This window comes from Triplophysa dalaica, chromosome 24 (genome assembly GCF_015846415.1).
Source record: "Triplophysa dalaica isolate WHDGS20190420 chromosome 24, ASM1584641v1, whole genome shotgun sequence".
Lineage (NCBI taxonomy): Eukaryota > Metazoa > Chordata > Actinopteri > Cypriniformes > Nemacheilidae > Triplophysa > Triplophysa dalaica.
Window position 1 is genome coordinate 11,758,952 of NC_079565.1, and position 20,514 is coordinate 11,779,465.

The 20,514-nt window shown below is 37.6% G+C and overlaps 1 protein-coding gene across 2 annotated transcripts in view; it reads left to right on the top strand.

Annotated features, from left to right (window-relative positions):
• Positions 1 to 20,514, top strand: part of brsk2a (BR serine/threonine kinase 2a) — a 161,893-nt gene that overhangs the window by 93,629 nt on the left and 47,750 nt on the right. For both annotated transcript variants that reach the window (XM_056740511.1, XM_056740512.1), the window contains exons 3-4: positions 11,650 to 11,735; positions 17,098 to 17,238. In XM_056740511.1, the coding sequence (XP_056596489.1) occupies positions 11,650 to 11,735; positions 17,098 to 17,238 (227 nt within the window). The remainder of the gene's footprint in view (positions 1 to 11,649; positions 11,736 to 17,097; positions 17,239 to 20,514) is intronic.

Sequence of the window (20,514 nt, forward strand, 5' to 3'; positions counted from 1 at the left end):
AATTTTATGCCGTTCTATGTCCATCATGGCCTCATTTATGGAAAACGGTCCGTCTGGATGCTTTGGCTTATGACAGCTAATACTATGACGCTAATAACAATGTACCCGACATCATCTGGACAGTCCACGTTCGGGTTGGTGATGGGTGTATTTTTCGTTGGTCTCTAATGGTGAGGTCTAATGAGCGGGCACTGGTCCCTGCAGATTGCAAGCTTTAATTGATCAAACATGTTCAAGTGCCAGTTGTGAACCATGTTTCAAGAATATTCCATAGGGCCTCTGCCAAAGCACTCATCTTTTCTAATATGTCAACAGGCACTTACGCCAAAGCTCTATCGCCAAATGGAAAAGAATTGGCAGTCAAGTTGAGCCAAAGGGATGCATGTTCCGACTCCAATGCTGATCGTTGAAGCTTTATTGACTTCCTGTGAGGAGTATCGGATCTGGGATTGGTATTAGATTGGTTTCAGAACTCAGACTGTATTCACTCTTTAACTCACGTCTTTGGACAAAAGAATAGGAGAGTTTTCAATTGAACTCATTGTTACTTGTCAAAAAGAAATAACCCATAATTTGTCACATGGCTATACGTCTGGCTATAACAGTCTGGGTGAATTGTGTACGGGCTATTGATTGGTCATGCTCAGTCTCTAGATAGCTTAACCTCACAATTGACCCATTGGACAACTGAGACCGGATCTATAGGAAGAAAAGTAAACTTCATCCACTGCCTCTTAAAACGGATGTATACGTTTGAGGTTTTCCTAGTAGTTAGGGTCTTTCATACTGTGAGGCAAATGTATGAAACAATACAACGTTTTTGTTTACACAAAACTCCACAAAATATCTGTACAATCCCCCTAAAAATTGACTTTGATTTAGTTTAAAATTTGAGAAGTTACAAAATGTTGCATCTGAATTAATGCATCTTGAAGAATTTTTTGATTTCTTAATTTAGATTTTTGCACTGCAAAATGTTCCTCACTTTCTCACTTCTTTTTATTGAATATAACATTGGAATAACAATACAATCAAGTCTCAATTTATAACTGCGCTGCTTTCGGTTTGTAAAGAAGACGCGCCCCACTTTACAACTTTTTTTATTAAATACATCATCAGAATAACAATATGATCCAGCCTCACTTTAAAACTGTGAAGCTTGCGCTGTACAGATGACACACAACCTGAATTTAGTTCAAGTTCATTTTATTTTTGCATAGCACATTTACAACAGCCACTTGACTGACCAAAGGGCTTGACATATAACACCAAGCAAAGCACACATAGGAATATTTACATTTAAAAAATGTAAAGAGGTCACATTTCGGGTATGGGTCACCATACCTGACAAATAGGTCACATTCACTTTAATCTGTAAGGGGAGAGAGTTTCAGAGACAAGGACCAACCAACCAAGCTGTCCTCTCCGTTTTAGCCTAACGTTGGGGACAACCAGTCAAGCCTGGTCGCCAGACCGTAGACATCTTGACGGGATGTAACTATGGAGTAATTGGGCGAGGTAGACACGAGCAAGATTATTTAAGCATTTATATACAAACAGGAGAATTCTCTGACGGACTGGTAACCAATGTAAGGCTCTAAGACTAGGAGTGATGTGCTCAAATTTACGACACCCGACAAGAAGTATCGCCGCAGCGTTTTGAACAAGCTGCAGACGTGCAATCTGGGATTTAGAAATGCCTCAATATAAGGATTTGCAGTTTTCTAGCCGGGATGTCACGAATGCAAGGACGGCCATTTCTAAAGCTTTGGGGTTAAGGAAGTTTCTGATTTTTGATAGTAGGCCTAGCTTGTGGAAATGTATATCTATACTGAATTTATACTGTAACTGCGCAGCTCGTGCCTAAACGCGCCTCACTTTATAAGGCCGCATGCCCAACCCTTGTATTAAAATGGTTTAAATAATACAATTTTTGTATTATAATATTTTTTACATTGTTATTTATCTGATTAATTTAAGAATTAACACCTACATTATATTTTACTAAACACTTATTATAGTTAAGTGGTATTGGTACCAAAACGAAAGTATTTTCACAAGTTACTCTTGACCTTGTGGATCTTAGATTAATTTTCCATTCTTTCACCTAAATCCGGTCCAATCCAGTCTGGTTTTTAAGAAACCGTCCTGAAGTTGAGTTTCGCCAAGGGCAACGGATCTATTCTGTTCCGCCCCATTCAGCATTCCCCAGGTGCCGGATTCCGCAGATTTGACCTGCGGTGTGTCTGTTTAACCATGATAAAAACCCTGGGAATGATAAATCATTCCCATTATTCTCCATGCGCTCACAGGGAAGAGGCCTGCGCGCAGGGAAACCTTAGATGACCTTTCCACCCAGCTCCGAACATCATAAACCATTACGCTTTATCAAAGACAAGGTCATAAAAGGGTACGTCCATTATGACTCTCTCGTGCCTCACTCTGCCTCCATCACAGCTTACATTGACAACATGATGGAGTTGTCATTGCACGTCAGCTCGCCGATTGGAAATGAGACTCTTTATGCAAGACAGACCGTTTCAGATTTAAGCCTGATTGAAAGCAAGACCACGTCCTTGAGGGGGTGAGAGTGGCTACCCTGTGAGAATTGGGCACAGCTAGCAGGGGATGGAGGTAAATAGAAGGTGTCTTGAAGAATTAGATATAGTTATCATGTCTCGCTCTTTGTTGCGGTTGAAGCAAATTAATCCAGGCGGGACTTTACGATCACTCGGCGTTTCTGAAGTATTGACTGATTTGTTGGTACCCTGCCAGGTCTGGGAGAGATCAAGTGGAGAAAGTTGAATGGATCTCCATAAATGAGATGTAGTTCACATCTTTCCTCATGCCACGGTTTGAGCGAATCCAAGCATGGTGCTTTCAAATCAATTGGCGTTTCTATCGACAATACTTCCTGTAAAGGAGCTTTGAATCCACGGCAAAGCACCGCTGAGATTATCTCGGATCCTGCCGACTTGAAAAGTATGGAGGATGTTGTTCTCCATCTCAAAGAGTTTGCCCTCGCCATGTCCTCTTATTGTCCACCCATAGACCCATTTACCCTGCATACAAATTCATAAAGAAAAAATAGAGCTCTGGTAGACATAACATCTCGATGTACCGGACCTTGTTTTGACAAGTAGTCGACATGCACCACTGCCGAAGAAGCTCTGTTTTGATTTGTTGTCTATTTGAAGTTCTCCTCAATGCTTTTCGTTTCCGAGGTGCGCCTTGAGACAAATCTCCTTGACTCGCCAGTGTATACTTTAGGGTCGTACAGTCGATCCACCTGTCTCAGCTGATTTCACAACCACATTTACTGTCATTTTTAGGCACGTTAGTTTCCCCCGGCGTAGTTCTCTTTAAGGAAAAAGATGAGGCAGCGCTCTGGCGTCTTAGAATGGAATCTATAGATTATTCTGACAAGGAGGCAAGTCCCTTAATACTCCTGAAACATGCCAACAAATGTCACAAAGACGACTTGATCTCAGAGCACGAGTTAAGCAGGGGAAGCACAACGGCTTCGCAGCGACCAGAAAATGGCAGATATACAAATAAGGGAAGACGGGTGGCACACAGGAGCGAGTTTGATGCCGGGGCCTCATGTGTATTTGTATGACCTTGAGTCTGTTCAGCCATGAAGCTTTGTTTTGGCTTGGTTTTATGCATCTTTCTCTTGGATCTGGTCTCTGGAATAGACTCAAGCTGATTTTTAGCTCAGATGCTATATTTTGACTATCCCTTTAATTTCCCATTAATTTCATGCATTACATATTAAATCTTATAAGGTAAAGGGACTATTCAGCCAGAAATGAAAATTCTTTCATCAATTACTCAAGCCTCATGTCATTTCAAACAATGACTTTTTTTATTTCTTCTCCAGAACACAAAAGAAGATATTTTGAAGAACGACGTTGGCCTTGATTGACTTCAGTTGTATGGACACAAGACCATTGGGTCATTTCCCGAAAATATCTTCTTTTGTGTCGAAAGAGTCAATAAATAATGACAGAATTTTCATTTTTGGGTGAACTATCTCTTTAATATGTTTACTTTTGCATTCAATTATATTATTTGCAATATCTATACCAGACCCCCCTTTCCTTCAGTTTTCTGTGTGGTTCTCACCACCGTGCGTTACTAACAGCTGTGCGTTAACACTGCCATGGCTTCTGCTCACTCTCCAAAAACGACTCCAAAGTCCCACTCACGCATGTTGTCTTAATGGGAAACAGAGGGTTAGCGGTTAGGCCGGGGGCACCGACATGGCTCACAATATCAGCGACATGGCTGAGGAACACAAGCTCGCTGGCTCAGCTCAGTCCAAAGATTTCTCTTTGCACTTTTCCAGCTTTCCCAAATCCGTACAGAAGAACAAGCAAAGGAAAAATGTGCTCAGATCAAATGGCAAAATTCTACTTTGATTAACCGCTGTCAGTCTATCAGTATGTGTCTGATCTTGTGGCATGTAAAGGGCTCGTGGTCTCGATAGTGAGCGACAGAGCAATGTGATTCTGTAATGAAGGGAAAAAAGAGGGAGATATTGGTGAAACGGCGTCTTCGTATTTTGACTTCTGTGTGGATCATGTTGAGCGCGCTTGCTGATTGTTTCATCATATTTCAGAGTTTTTTCATTATTATTTTTGGCAGTAAGAAGAATTACTTTTGTGATGCTACATTTTATTTTACAGGCTTACCATGCTACAGGGATAAACTAGTTGTCAAATGTTCAAGTAGTCTATGAGTGAGGTCAACTAATGGATTTTTCTAGATTCTTTTGTGCTGCTGTTATTTTTTGGCAACTCTACTTTGGTGATTTTAAGAAGTGGAATATAAGTTGTATCGTACTGACAGTGTAAAATTGTCTTTACACAGACACAGTTTCAATTTCATCTAAAGACGCAATGCCGCAAAAGACCCTATTATCAAAGGCGACTCTGATGCGGCTCTGGTTCAATTTAAATGAAGGAGCATTAAAGTCGCTCTTCATTATACGTCATGTCAGCTGAGAGCGAGAGAGTGAGGATGAAGCCAAAAACACACAGCGACATTTAACTTAGGGTAATAATAAAAAATGCTGATTTTTTAAATAATTTCAAAGATACAATTTTCGTTTAATTTCTTCTTAAAGTGATTTAATAAAGAAAATATTTGCAGTATTTTTGTTTATGCTGTGGCAAACATTTTGAGACTGTTTTCAGGCATTAAAATAGTTTAGATTAGTTTTAAATGGCAAATTAAATTTGTTTCATTTGGTTTCCTTTTTAAAGTAAATTTAGAAAAAGGTTTGGAGTATGATTGTTTGTTACTCAGGCACGGAATGCTGATTTATTTATTTAAACTTATGACATGAATTGTTTATATTTCTCCTTTACCTCCCCTCCTTCGTAAGGAAAAACGATACGCGGGATACGATCACAACCTTTGTTACTGCGTTATTTGAATTGCTCTGGTGTTACTTAACCCACATATGGTCATCGTTTACTGTTTACACTACTGGTATTTTGGGTCAGTATGACTTTATATATTTTAAATAATACAAATAAAATACATATTTTTTGTTTACTTCTCATCAATACATTAATGCTGTGTTTTGGGAGACATGAAGTACGTTTGGACCTATCTACCACAAAATTCCTGGCTAGGAAATTAATATAAAATGTTGCATTTATAGCCTAATATTGCTTTTATCCTACAGTTTGCATTGTTATTATTAGTGGAGTTCATTTAATTTAAGAATTTTTTTTATTAGCATATTCATAGAACTGTGCTTTTGTGGTTATGTTCAGAATTATTTCACATTATTTTAATCCTTGTGTAAATGCATTCATGACACTTTAGAAATAAATAAATAAATGTTGTTGTTTGTTTTGCATCGTTGTTTAAAATATCTAATACTTAATATCTAAAATCTTTCTCATTCTCTATTGATAAAATCAACAATGAATATCCTGGTAACGTAAGATGGAGCTTTTACATAAGGGATTGGATGCAAAATATCGCCTGCTTATCGTTAATGGGGAAATCCCAGAAAATAACTAGATATCATTTTTTGCCAATATCTCACACCCATAATATATAAAAAAAACAGTTTTTAAACACCTTCTAACTTACCTTTTTCACACTGATTACATTTCAGAATAACAATAAACTCATTAAAACTTGAACTACACAATTGTAACTTTGGGAATTTTGTTATCAGAAATGTTTTTTTATTTGATTTTATCAAGCACCTTTTTGAGGTCTCACCCCAAGATGCTTTTAAAATGATAATAAAGTACACATTTATTCAGAGCTCTTATTGGCTGCTCTTATTTCATTGTTATAGTCAAAGACATCTGTTTCGAAAACATAAAACATCATGACACAGAATTTTAGTTTTGATATTAAAAAAACTTTTATGTATTGATATGTTTGGACCACAAAACTAATTCCAAACATTTAGGCACACACCATTCGATCAAAAGCTTTTTAAGATAATAAGAAACATTTCATTCAAGTGTTCAAAAACTTTAGATTTTTCAAACAAAGAATAGATGGAATTAGATTATTGCATTCTTCCAGTATGATATACACTGAAAAACCTTTGTCAGTTGTAATTTTAGAGCTACTAACCACTGTAAAATTGTTTATGGGATGTACATTAGTAGTACTAACTATAGAAATGATTGTCTTGATGATTGCAACGAAAGATGACGGAATTGATGAGAAAAACATCCATATTAAACCTTTCAAGAGAAGGATAGAGCATGTTAATTCATCCGAAAACACAAAACCCACAAAAAAATAGCATTCAAATAAAAGAAAAACATTCACACTCAACCATTTGCGCAATTAAATGAATGCAATCAGAATTTACTCCTATACCGTCTTTATGAGAAACTCTTTATGCCTTGAACAGTATTTTTATTGTAAAAGTTAAAGCATTATGAATGAACTCAAAGCCCGATTAATTTTTCTCGCTAGTTAAGTAATGATTGTAATTATCTTAATCAAAAGCAAGCCCCAAAAATGTTTCCATGGGAAACCATTAACTAAATCTTATTATTACTGCACAAATACTTGTTCTGTTGTAATGCTTTATGCTTTAACACAACAAAGATAGCGAGCGGTTCACCACAGGCCTGTTGAGATCAAATGTCAATGAGTTTGATGCTTTACAGGAAAGTGCAAGAGAAACTTTCCAGTAAAGGAACATTATGTGGCATCAAAGAAACAAAAGTGGTCTAAATTGGTTGAAACGTCCTTATTGTCAATATGTATCTCCTTTCTAGGCTGCCATAAAACCTTTTTTTGCCCAATGTCAATGAGCTAATAAATCATATAGAGCATTCAGAAGATGTTTTGTTTAGTCACAGGCACAGACTGCAGCCTACAAACCACTTGAGTTGTTTATCTAATGAAGCCTCCTATGTAAAAATGTCAAACAACTGGCTTTAAAGCACATGTGGACTGAAACAGCTGTTGGTTTAGCACTCCACCGTGCTTCATTTATCTACACCATCCCATTTCCAAAATCCTCTTTCCTTGAGATGTTTTATTGCTCTGTTTCGACACGCCATCTGTACCTTGAAATGACACTATGATAATACATTATAAATTCTACTGAACCCATGAAAGATGCTGGGTATTTTTGCCTGCTTTAAAACATAGGTGGCATTTTAACAGTAGTGTTAAGTAGCACAAAGAAGACAGATACCTGTTGCTTAATGTCATGTCTATTCAAAGCAATACTGTTCGTTTTTCTGTGGAATGCAATAGTAGAACTTTGGCAGGATTTTTAGACTCTGATAAAGACAAAAATTTCTGAATTTAAAGGGCCACGCCTTTCTAGAAGCAAAACATTTGAGAAAAAAGCTAGCATAGAACGTAGTCTAACGTATTACATTTTCTTTCCCTATTTCTATATGAATCACTATTTATTTTCTGCTGTTTTACACGTTTCTGTACAGCTGCTTCACAACAAATGAAATTGTAAAAATTGTAATAAACTTTCTAGTGGCTAGTAGTGGATCTTGAGCTTTATTCAAGCAGATTTTGACCTCCATGTCTAGTCCACGCAGACCACTAACCATCAGTAAATTTACACAAATGACTCTTGTACATTTTGAGATAACAACTCCGTAATGAGACCGGTCTACAAGACAAATGATTTCCCAGTCAAATAACCAATTTGGATTAGTGTCAGTCTCGCGCACCTACTCGACCTTGACTCTCTACGAGTGGCTGCCGAAAGAAATTTCTCAGGGTTTTTTCTGAAAACGAGGTTCGTGACCACACGGTATTTCGTTACCTCATCGCTAATTATCGGACTTCGAACCTTTGCGACCCAGACGTTGGCGGTTTTAAGCACTGAGGTGTCTTTAACTCAAATCTAATGATATGATCTGCCTTCGTTTTACCGTTGATTGCTTTCCTCTCTGCTCACCCTCGCAAATGGAGAACCTCGTAACCTGAACCCGGAACCTTGGCTTCCCACGTCAGCTCTGTGGCTCTGAGTCCGGGCCAGAGCAGGCGTAATAACTCTCTAATGAAGTTATATGGAAATTGGATGGCCGTTTGCACACAGATGTGAGGAGTTAATTAACACTCGTCGATTTATAGAAGTCAGTGCACAGGTGCCGCCGAAATGACATTTTGAAGGAATGGGTCAATATGGTAACATGGAGCAATGAGAATTTGGCGAGCGTGGGGTGGACATCATGTTAATGGATGGAGCAGAGAGTCGGGCCGTAACTCTTTAATCTCGAGGAAGAGATTTGCAGCACAGCGTTGTTCCAAGTTTTAGAAGTGTAAAAGAGCTTTAGAGCTCCAGCGCTTTAAGGGGTTGAAGTAATAAAGAATATAAGTGCTTAAAATCGATACGCACAATCTAGATCTATCTGCCGCCGCCAGCTTTGATATTTAAAATGGATTCACAATGTAATTAACACCAATAAGATCATAATTCACAGCTTGATACTCTGAGAGGAAAGAGTCACAGGGCAAATAACTTTTATTTGGTATTCTGTTTGGTGCCTGACTAAAAATCCTACAAATTTACTTCATAGGGAATTTGCATCTTTAAATTTACATCAATAAACATTACTTATAGATATGTTAGATATGTTTACGTCCTAATCAACTGTGACGGGTAACAAAAATAGTTGATTTAAGCTAATGAGATTAGATGTATTAGATGTATTATCATCTGGTGTATTATGTACAGTATATTAAACAGCCATAGCAATAAATGTTCAAATATTCTGTTTTATTCTAGTTGACTTGTAACCTTTAGCCTACATATTGTTAGCATGTTAGCCTGCTAGCATAATTGATTAACATGTTAACACAGCATATACAGTACAAAAATTATGTTACTGCTCTGACATTAATTTGGGATTATTAATACAAAAGATAGGTTAAAACGATATTTTTGTATGAAATGATCATGTTACAACCTAACAAATGGGATTGGGAACAGCAGTAGGAAAAAAATTCACTTTACACCAGTGTCAACCTGAAAAAATATGCCATCATATAGGTCACCAAACCTGGGGAATGGCATGCGGCGAGACCGTGATTGTAAGGAATGGATATGCTAACTGATATCTCTTTTTTATAGAGATATTATAGAGATAATATAGGCCTATTTACATTTACATTTAGACATTTGGGAGATGCTTTTATCCAAAGCGACTTACATTGCTTTATCCTATACATTTTACATAGGTATTTGCAATCCCCTGGGATCGAACCAACAACCTTGCGTTGTTAACGCAATGCTCTTACCACTGAGCTACAGGAACGCTATTTCAGCCTATTCAATGGTGTTCTCGATTTTGCCTTCTCCAAACCCCTGAGCATGGTCTATGCTCAAATGAAATCCTGTGGCGCATCCTCGTGTCCAACCACATTTACTCAGCCAAAGTCCACGCCTGGCGCAACATTGAGTGAGTTCTGGTGGGGTGCCACGTTTGTCAAGATTGCTTTGCCTGGGACGCCCGTGGCTGTTCCAACATTCTCTTCAGCCACCGGCCTGATTGTTTTGTCACATCTGTATAACTGACTTGATGTCGATCACATGACGTTAGTTCTTGCTAAATAAATAAAATTAAGTCGGAAATGTAACAGAAATCAGTGGATTCTTTGTTAAATATAAATTGATTAAGGCAGTTTTGAGGGTTTCATTTTACAAATTAAGCAAAGAATTTCGGTGTTAAAATTAGGTTCTTATTTTGTATTTCATCATTACAGTGTCTGTACATTTTCCTTAATAATTCGGGTACACACATTCAATTGTGCACACAAACACAAAAGTGGCAGACCGGGTTGAACCTGAAATTATTAAAACTGTGCAACAAATACCATAATGCTATGCTCCATAAAGTTTAATGCATTGGAGAACAACATTGATTCGATGTGAAGGGGTCTATACTGAAGTGTAGTGCGTTTGAATTTAGAAGTTAGACATAATTAATATTGCATATAAGAATTTATAGTCCGTTTAATATTTGACCTGTGGTTCTATCTCCTATGTGTGCTTTCACTGTGCGAGTGTGTTTGCGTGTGTGCGTCTATGTCAATGTGTGTAAGTATGTATGCATATTGTGTGTGTGGAGCATTTGTATGTCTGTCTTTTGTTGTTTTTCACCTTTTTCTTGTATTTACAGGTATATGCCTTTAGTTGTTTTTCTTGTATTCAATGTGTTTCATGTACAGCTGCTTTGTAACAATGAAAATTGTAAAAAGCGCTTTATAAATAAAGTTGAGTTGAGTTTGGATGAGCATGTTTGTGCGTCACTGATTCAGAAGTCATTTTGAAGCAGACGTTGGGTTGTGGTTGAACATTAGAGTCAGGTGGCTTGGAAAAATATCATCCATTTCTTCCTTCTCTGATCTACAGTGGCAAGTGTGCATGCTAGGAATATTTCAGGAGACAGTGATGCAAATCAAAAACGATTCTCTTGCTTACAACTGGCATTCCGCCTGTTTTCCTCAAAGTGCTTGTGATTTTGAGATTTCTATTGTTAACATGTCAGGTCAGAGAGATCTTTCAAATATACTATCTGTATAAGTCATTGTATGGTTATTTCCGTGAACTGTGTGGATCTTTGTACATGTGGGGATCAGAGGATCATAGTCTATCAAACATCAGCCTGACAAGGATGACATTTCATTAAAATGGAATTACTGTACATACCAGCATTAGAGCTGATTTTCTTGACATGCATCTGTGCACTTGTTTTTATGCTGATCCAACATCGGTTTTCTAAATTCTCTCATAAATTTACGAAACTTTTCAGATTTGAGCAGCTTGATGGAGACAAAGCAACTTGGCTTCTGTCAGGATCCCAAATACCACTGAATCAGTTGCTGAATAGTGTAACTTCTGGGGTGTTTTAAGATATCATTTTTTTCTGAATATTAACCCGATGGACCTTAAGCTTGACGTATTCACTGTCATTATGTCCAGACCGCAGCAGTGGAGTATATTTGCCTTGGGGTTTAGCCAAATTGTCCGGCTGGGATTATGCCACATAAATATGCATATGTTAATATGCATCACATTTTTTGAACATTGGGTGAATTGTTGAGTGGTGCATGTCCCCGAGGATGTTTTTACTTTTGTTTTGTATTGATTAAAATTTATTTTTTCTTCTTCTGCAGGTGGAGCGAGAAATCGCCATCCTGAAGCTAATAGAACACCCACATGTTTTAAAGTTGCACGACGTCTACGAAAATAAGAAATATTTGTAAGTATTATAAGCATGGTGTGTAAAGTTACTGTATATAGACCACTTCACAAGATGTAAACACTGGTATTAAAAAATATATCTCTTACATGTCACTGCTGCCCTTCTGAAAAATTTTATCTCCATATTTCGTGATTTTTTTTTTCTTCATAAATCATTATAATTAGTGACCATTTTTGTTTGTCGCAGAGTTTTGCAAATATATAACTCATAAAAAGCGTTAAAAAGTGCTTGTCACTTTTGACAACGTGGTATTTAAAATAAATATAAAAATCCTCAAACACTGAGAATTTGGACAAACAAGGTTTTGGAAGGACAGCGCCGATAAACTGTATAGTTACATATCAAACATATTTATTTAAGTAAGTAAGTAAGTAAAACGTATTTATACAACACATTTATCTCGGCAGAGTTAAAAACATAAGACAAGCAAAAATATCAATAAACAGTAAAACATAAGTAAACTCAATTAAAAGCCTGGGAATAAAGATGTGTTTTCAACCTTGTTTTAAAAGTTAAAATTGAAGGCGCAAGGCGGATGTCGGGTGGCAGTTGATTCCAAAGACAAGGGGCGGCAACTGAGAAAGCCATATGACGCTTTGTTTTTAAACGTGAACGGGGGTAAAAAAGCCATGTCAGAAGATCTTAAATATACGGAGGATGAAAGAGGAATTAGAAGATCTGCAAGATAAGATGGGGCTTGACCAGTAAGAGCTTTCAAAACGAACAGCAAGATTTTGAATTGAATTCTATAACAGACAGGTAGCCAATGTATGGTGGCCAGGATAGGTGTAATATGATCAGTTCTCTTTGCCCAGGCCAACAGCCTTGCAGCAGCATTCTGTACTAACTGTAAACGTGCAATTGATGACTGAGGGAGTCCCAAATCCAAAGAGTTACAATAATCAATGCAAGAGGTAATGAAGGCATGAATGACCTTTTCCAAGTCATGAAAAGTCAAAACTGTTTTTAGTATCGAGATGATCCGTGATTGATAAAAACTGTTAAAACAACAATTTATTTGCTTGGTCAAGCAAAGTTCAGAATCCAAAATAACACCAAGATTCCTGACCTGTGAAGAGACTGAGGAGAAGTGATAGCTAAGCTCCTTTAGAATAATACTTATCAGCTTTGGAGACAATTATTTTAGTTTTTTCTTCATTTAGTTGAAGAAAACTACTAGAATACCAGTTTCTAATATCCAAAAAACAGGCCAATAAGGGTTTAATGGAATTGCAGCTTTCATTGGCAGGTACAGCTGAGTGTCATCAGCATATAAGTGAAATGAACATTATGCTTCCTAATCATATCTCCCAGAGGTCACATATACAAATGAAAAAGAAGTGGACCTAAAATGGATCATTGAGGTACTCCACAAATAATAGGAGCAACAGATAAAGAGAACTTGCCTAACTCAACAGAAAAAGTCCTGTCTTTAAGCTATGAACTGAACCATTTTAAAGTAGTACCCTTGATACCAATCAAATGTTCTAACTGCCAAAGAAGAACATTATGGTCAACTGTATCAAAGGCATGTGTGAGATAAAAAGCAACTGGACAGTATTTTTGCCACCATCAACTCAAAGTAAAATGACATTAAAACACTTTAAGCAGTCCAAACTCGGTACGATGATGGGAAGAAAAGCCTGATTGAAGATTTAGACTTAGCTACATTAAAAATTTGTTTAATTGTGAGTATACAACCATTTCTAAAAGTTTTGATATAAATGAAAGCTTAGAGACGGGCCGATAATTATTAAGGCAAACTTCATCCAAGCCCTGTTTCTTAAGCAAAGCTTGAACAACAGCATGCTTAAAGCATTTAAGGACTAGCCCAGCAGCAAGAGTTGAATTTATCAATACCTGAATGGCAGTGCCAATTTCAGAGAAAGAAGCTATAATAATCTCTGCGGGAATTGCATCTATAGAAGAGGCAGTTTTCTTCATCTTATTGACCAAATCCCTAAGCTCCTCTAAAGTAACAATTTGAAAGCAAGAAAAGGAGGCCGAACTAGCCAGCGAAAACACTGACAGAACTGATAACTGCAAAGTAACAGAGGAGTGAATAGCTGAGACTTTACCAGAAAAAAACAATAACAATTTAGGTCTATGAGAATGCAGGGTAATCGAGTCAGATAAATACTTTGACCTAGCCAATTTAGCAGCATTCTGAAAGATAGCCAAACACTCAATTCATAAGACACATTTAAAGAATCATGTTTCCATTTCCTCTTGGCTTTGCGACAGGCCTGCCAGCGTTATCATTTAACCAATAATAGGATTTCTGGTCGGGTAATTTCAATTTAAAAGTTAATTTAGGCCCAGTGGAAGATTCAACAGCGATTAAAACAGAGACTTCAACGGCATTAGTAAACTACATTTCATTAAACTAAGAGGAGATGAGTTTATGCAACGAGAGTAACTGCCCACATGCTTTTTCGTGACTTAGAATTCACAACAGACACATTAAAAACAATAAGATTTTGGTCAGAGAAGAAGGCACTATCTATGCTTACTTTTTCTACAGCAACACCAAATGACAGGATAAGATCTAGAGTATGAACATGGACATGGGTTACTCCATTTATATGTTGCAAAAAACAAAAGATTCCAAACTGAATTCAGCAACCAAAGGCTGACCTGGGCAGAATACGTGGATATTAATATCACCTAATAATAACAGCTGATCATATGATGGCATAATACAGGTTAAGAATTAACAAAACTCATGCAGAAAAGCACTATTATAATTATGTTTCCTAAAAACGAGCGCACAGAGCACAACAGATGAATCAGACTCCAAAACAATACACTGTAGCTCAAATGATGAATAACCCCTAACAGAAACAGTCAGTATGTTAAGAGATTGTTTAAAAACCATAGCAACCCCCCGCCCTTGCCTATACAGCGAGGTGTACTAATAAAACATCAATCCGGCGGACACTGTTCCTCTTAAAACCTGGGACTCACCAACACTGGCCCGTGTCTCTGTCAAAAAAAGAATATCCAATTTGCGACCGGTAAATAAAGTATTTTAAAATGAAAGTCTTGTTGCAGACAGATCTAGCTCTAACTAGAGCCATGTTGAGATGAGATTGTGATACCAGATTCCGAACCAGTCGAACAAAGTTCAGTTGGCGAAGATTTAAGCATTCCACTCCTCTCCGACGAAGTCGTAAACACGGCAACGTGGGGGAATAATTAATTAAGTCACAAAAGACCGGGTTAACTGAAAGATGAAAAACATATCTGTAATCCCAAGAGCGTCACACCAATTTATGCCCCTCCAGACAAGGGAAATCCCAGGCAATCTGCTTCCATACAATACTTGATGTTGGATAAAGCTTGGCGATCGTTGGTCAACACTCATTCTACTTGATATCTGTGCAATACCATCCAAACTTCGCACAATTCAAACATCAGATGAACAGGTACAACAAAACTGAAACACACAAGAAAGACGGCATGCAGAGAACACTGGCGCCATCTTGGACAAGTGATCAAGTTCAGTCATTTTGAATATGTTATAAATGTTTTGTTGGTTGTATTCTGTTCAAACGTTTGTGTAGTGTTAAAAACCCAAACCGGAAGCTTTTCTGCACCAGTGTTGTTAACATCTTAAGGGCTTTTAGGGCTTTTTGAAATATGAATAAAAATTGCCAGGGTTTGTTATAGCAAAAATGTAACCATGTTGTTTTGTGGTAAGAGCATGGTGTTAGCTACGCCAAGGTCATAGGTTCGATCCTATGGATGCCAGGATCCGGGATTGCCCATACTCAGAAATACATGTATAGTATAATGCAATGTAAGTCCATTTGGATACAACCGTCTGTCAAATGCATAAATAAATAAAGAGGGAAAGAAAGAAAATCAATAGCACTTTATTTTACAGTTTCCCATGTACATACTGTGTATTTGTGATGGTACATATTATAACTGGATTATAACTTGGTAATAATAACCTAAACCTACCCCTAAACCTGAACCTTTTCCCATGTAGTTACTTTAAATTACCCTGTACTTTCTTTGGTAAGTACACTAAGTTCACAATTTTTTGACAAACAGTATTTACTTAAACGCTTCATGAAAGTCATTTTACTATCAATTTAGCTATCAACGTTCTGCAGAAGAGTCATACAGGTTTGGAATGACATGAGGGTGAATAAATGATGCAGAATTTTCTATCTGGTTCTCTAAACTATCCCTTTAAGGCCCAGGATAAATGTCAAAATACCATGGTGTTACCATCACTTTACCATTGGAGTGCCCTTAACCTTTAACAAGGACCCTTATATGCACTTCTACAAGTTAATATTTCGTACTCATCCAAAGTTAGCCCGAGTGTAGTGAAGTAATTAAGATAAAATGTTGACAAAATTGCATTGCAAAATTATACAAGTGCAGATCAAAAACTCAGACATGGTCATCTTTCTGTAGCCTACAGAAAAGTCTGGCAGAAAAGCAAGTGCGAATGTGTTTGATGTTTAGAGGTTTTGAGAGAGGGTTTGTGCTGCTGCTCGAGCACTCTTAATGAGAAAGTGTGAAGCAGCGTGTTAGTCACACCAGTTTGAGAGCCGCTAATGGGGCCACGAGTCATTCATCATGTAAACACAACCGCAATTCGCTTTGCATTTTTTGGCATCAACAAGTCTTCATAGCTCACGACTCGCTTAAGCTACGTGAGGTTTTGGCCTGTAGGAATGTTCGAGCGAAAAGTATTCCAAAAATCAAAATTCTGTTCTCGTTTACTAACCCTCATGTCTTTGGTTTCAGTCTTAACACGTATCGCAGTAGCATGAATTCAGGATGAGTTTTCCCACACACACTCATACACACAAATGTTGTATTATAAATTGTTCATGGTTCTAACCCTCGGTGTATGTCTTGCTCGAACACAGTTTCTCCTCAGAAACTGTTTGTTAATTTAACTCTTGTCCTTCAAACTCTCACCGACAGATAACCTTCCCAGCAACCAAATTTGAAACCACAGTACTATGTTATCAAACCAACAAAAATCACTCACTAAAATCTGCTTAATTTTTTATTCCGATGCTTTCATCTCCGCACTGGTCTTCTAGTGTAAGAAACGACGCGGAGAATAAATACGCAACTGGAAGCTCACGGTTTATATAATAAAAGACTTCAATCGTTAAGAAACTCAAACTGTCGGCCAAGTATTTCTCATCCTCATGCGAGTTCAGACCGAAGGGGTTCATCTCAATCCCTGTTTGCGTATATCTCCCATACTTGGAGAGGAAATAAGCTATTCTCTTTGAGAGAGGACTTGGTTCTTTGAAATCCTCTTTGGGGAAAGATGTAAATGAGGTTCTCTAAATTCACACTTTTCTCTTGTTTTTTGCAGGTATTTGGTTTTAGAGCACGTGTCTGGTGGGGAACTCTTCGACTATTTGGTAAAGAAGGGCCGATTGACACCCAAAGAAGCCCGGAAGTTTTTCAGACAGATCATCTCCGCTCTCGACTTCTGCCACAGTCACTCAATATGGTGAGTACGATTAGAGACTCCTGACTCTAAGACCACATTTTCACATAGTTTTAATATAATGCTGTAACAACATCCACACCACAACACACTCATTTGTGTGACCTAGTAGGTAAAACACAATTTAACAAAATAACAAAATAATTTTAACATTTTTAACCAATGGAAAATGTAGAACCCCAACCACACTTAAAGGGATAGTAAACCCCCCCAAAAATTCACTCATCATTTATTCACTCATGTGGTTGGAATCATCTATATGAATCTTTCTTCAGTGGAACAAACATAAAAGATATTTTAAGAAATTGGGTTTTGTGTCCATACAATGGATGTCAATGGGGACCAATGTTGTTCGGTTACCAACATTCTTCAAAATATCTTATCTTGTGTTCTGCAGAAAATAGACAGTGACATTAACTAAAACCTCAACAATTGGAGATATATTTGAAAATATGACTCGGTACAGCTTCGTCTTATCCTTTCACACTTAATAGATTAAAAGCAAACCGCAAACCTGCGTATATTCTTCCCCCGTCGCACGTTAAATTCAAATTCACACCCCAGGGTTTTCTATTAGAACCGTATTAAGATATCAACATACTCCAGCTCCCTTTTCTGTCTCAGAGCTGTGTGAGGCAAAGCAAATCGGGGCAGCCACCTCTCGCCGTTCCTCCTAAGATTTATGTTCACAGTCCTCATGCTAAATGCTTTTCTGGAGGGTTTGGAGGCTCCGGGACGGACGAGGAAATCCAGTGTGGTGAATCAGATCGTGTCATCTCCCACAGCGGTCACAGATGGTTTTGAAGTCATATTGCACGCCGAAATAGAAACAAGTCTATTTGCATGTCTCTTGAGTTGCTCTATTCATTATATAATGTGAATCTATACTACAACCATTTTTGACAAAACCATTTTGTGAGTCAATGAGCTGTTTTTTTATTATTAATATTAATGCACGTTTAAAATCAGCCGTTCATTCGGTTGATTATATGTAGAAACAGTTTGACTGTTGTCAATTTGTACGGTTCATTTGAGAAAATCCCTCCGATTATTTCTGTCGTTTTTCGTTTGTTTATGATAATTGGTCTTATTTGCTTCACTGAAGCATAAAGCTGGTTATTAACAATGAAATCGACAAGGGCTTAAGCGCTGCCATATAATGATTACAAATTGAATGCGGTTCATTTTCTTTTATAAATATCATTAGCTGATATTGACTTCGGAACCGCATAGCCATTTTAAATCGAGTCTTTTGTTCTGCAAATCCCTGACAGACATGATATGAGGTAGTGCTGAAGTTCCTTGTCTCACTATGTAAGACCTGAGAACCCTTACAATAAAGCTTGGGGGTTGTACCATGGTACACCAATGGCATCAGTTTGTATTACCATGTTGCACTCCGTTTCTACCATGCAACTTAATTATTTATTCATTTACTGAATTCAATTTGGGGTTTATTTCTATAACACGTTTAACAATGTTGCATTTTTTTAAAGCAGCTTTACAGGAAGAAAATCAAAACAACAAGAAAAACATAGAGAAAGGTCAAATACAATACAGTGTTATGGAAAGATTAAGACCATTATAGTAAGCAATATTAATGGAGTGTAAAGAATCTTAAGCTAGTCTTATATCAGCAGTCTCCTGGTGAGCAAGCCAACACGGACCAGTGGCGAGGAACCCAAACTCTAATGCTGAATAAATGGAGAAAATAACCTTGGGAGAAACCAGACTCAGCCGGGAGTGCCAGGTCTCCTCTGATGTGTTACATCTGCACAATTTTGAGTAAAAGTTACAGAGTAAATGTCTTTGGTTAGTGTGAAAAGCTTATTAGTAGTAATTTATGAAATTACATTTGTTTGAAGCTTTAAGTCTAACGAATATTTTTACCCTTGTCTTCTGTAATAGACACAGGCATGGCATTTCTTGAATGTTTATACCCACACTGGTGGTTTGCCCAAAAAGGCAAAGTGTATTTTATAATATTTATGTTTTCGTGATTAAATATATCTCCTTCTACCTTTTCACATGTAGATATAAAAAAAATATTATTTATATATTGTCTGTTTGTAAGATTTTTTTTAGAATGACATTTGTTACTAAAGGCCACACCCATCTGTTCTTTGGGAAAAACGTAGTAATTAGTATTGATGGACAGTATAATAAAAACGCAGATATTGCAAAAGATATAGCAATAAAATTACTGGCCATGCCCATGACTGATGTTCTCATTCTCCGTAACAATTTTTAAAGGGCTGTTTACACACACACACACACGCAAACTCAGACAGATATACATTAAACTAAATGATGTTTATGGTAACACATCTGCCAGTGCCTTAATTGCAATATATAGTAATGGCAATATTGGTCATCAAATCTCTTTACAAATCTCAAAAGCCTCCATTAAATCCTTTAATTACTATCATAATATTTCTTACAGTCTCTCTGTCTCTCATTTACACAAAGTCATGTACACGATGTGGGTGTCGTATATGATAAATCACAGTCACGCAGTGATCTCACATCTGTTATAAACCTCACTTCTGTGCACCTTCAGCGTGCTGGCGTAGTTGGGTGGTCCGAGAGTCTCGCTGTCTCTCGTTCCCGGATCATTTCTCAGAGCCCGAGGCCTCCAGCAGAGCTGCGGTGGGGCAGTGTGCTCCACAATCCATGAGGAATGTCCCTGTCACGCTGTCACATTTCCCCAGCTGTTTGCTCTGGTCTCATGGGGCTAAGAGATGTCCGTCCTCTCTGATCTCCTGCCGGGACAGTCAGCAGGGGTTGATGGGAGAAATACAGGCCCAATATTCTCTTTTTCCGCTTCCATCTTTCGGTTTGTCTGTCAGTCTACGTCAGCTTTTTTCAGTCTTTCAGTAGTTTTGTTATTCCTTACAAACCTGTCTGATATGTTGAAGTATTTGATAGAAAGTCTTCTATAGGATGCTGATTTTTTATTGTGATTGACAGGAAGACACGGATATATAAACGTCAGCGTTTTTAGACATTTTAATCGCCGAAGGGCGACTGCTCACTCGATCCCTTGCCGTCCACCTACGAGATCATTATCTTTCGGCTTCTAGACGTTACCATTTCCACGAATATAGACACTAATAGAGTCAGTATAAAGCTTACCTGTCAGACAGTGCGTATATATTTGGAAACAACGTAAGACAGGAAGACTAGCTATTATGAAAAGGTATTTTTTGTCTTTGTGACGTTTGTTTTTATTTCTGGGATGCAGTATCCTTTTCACAGGATTACTTGAAACAAAGACGG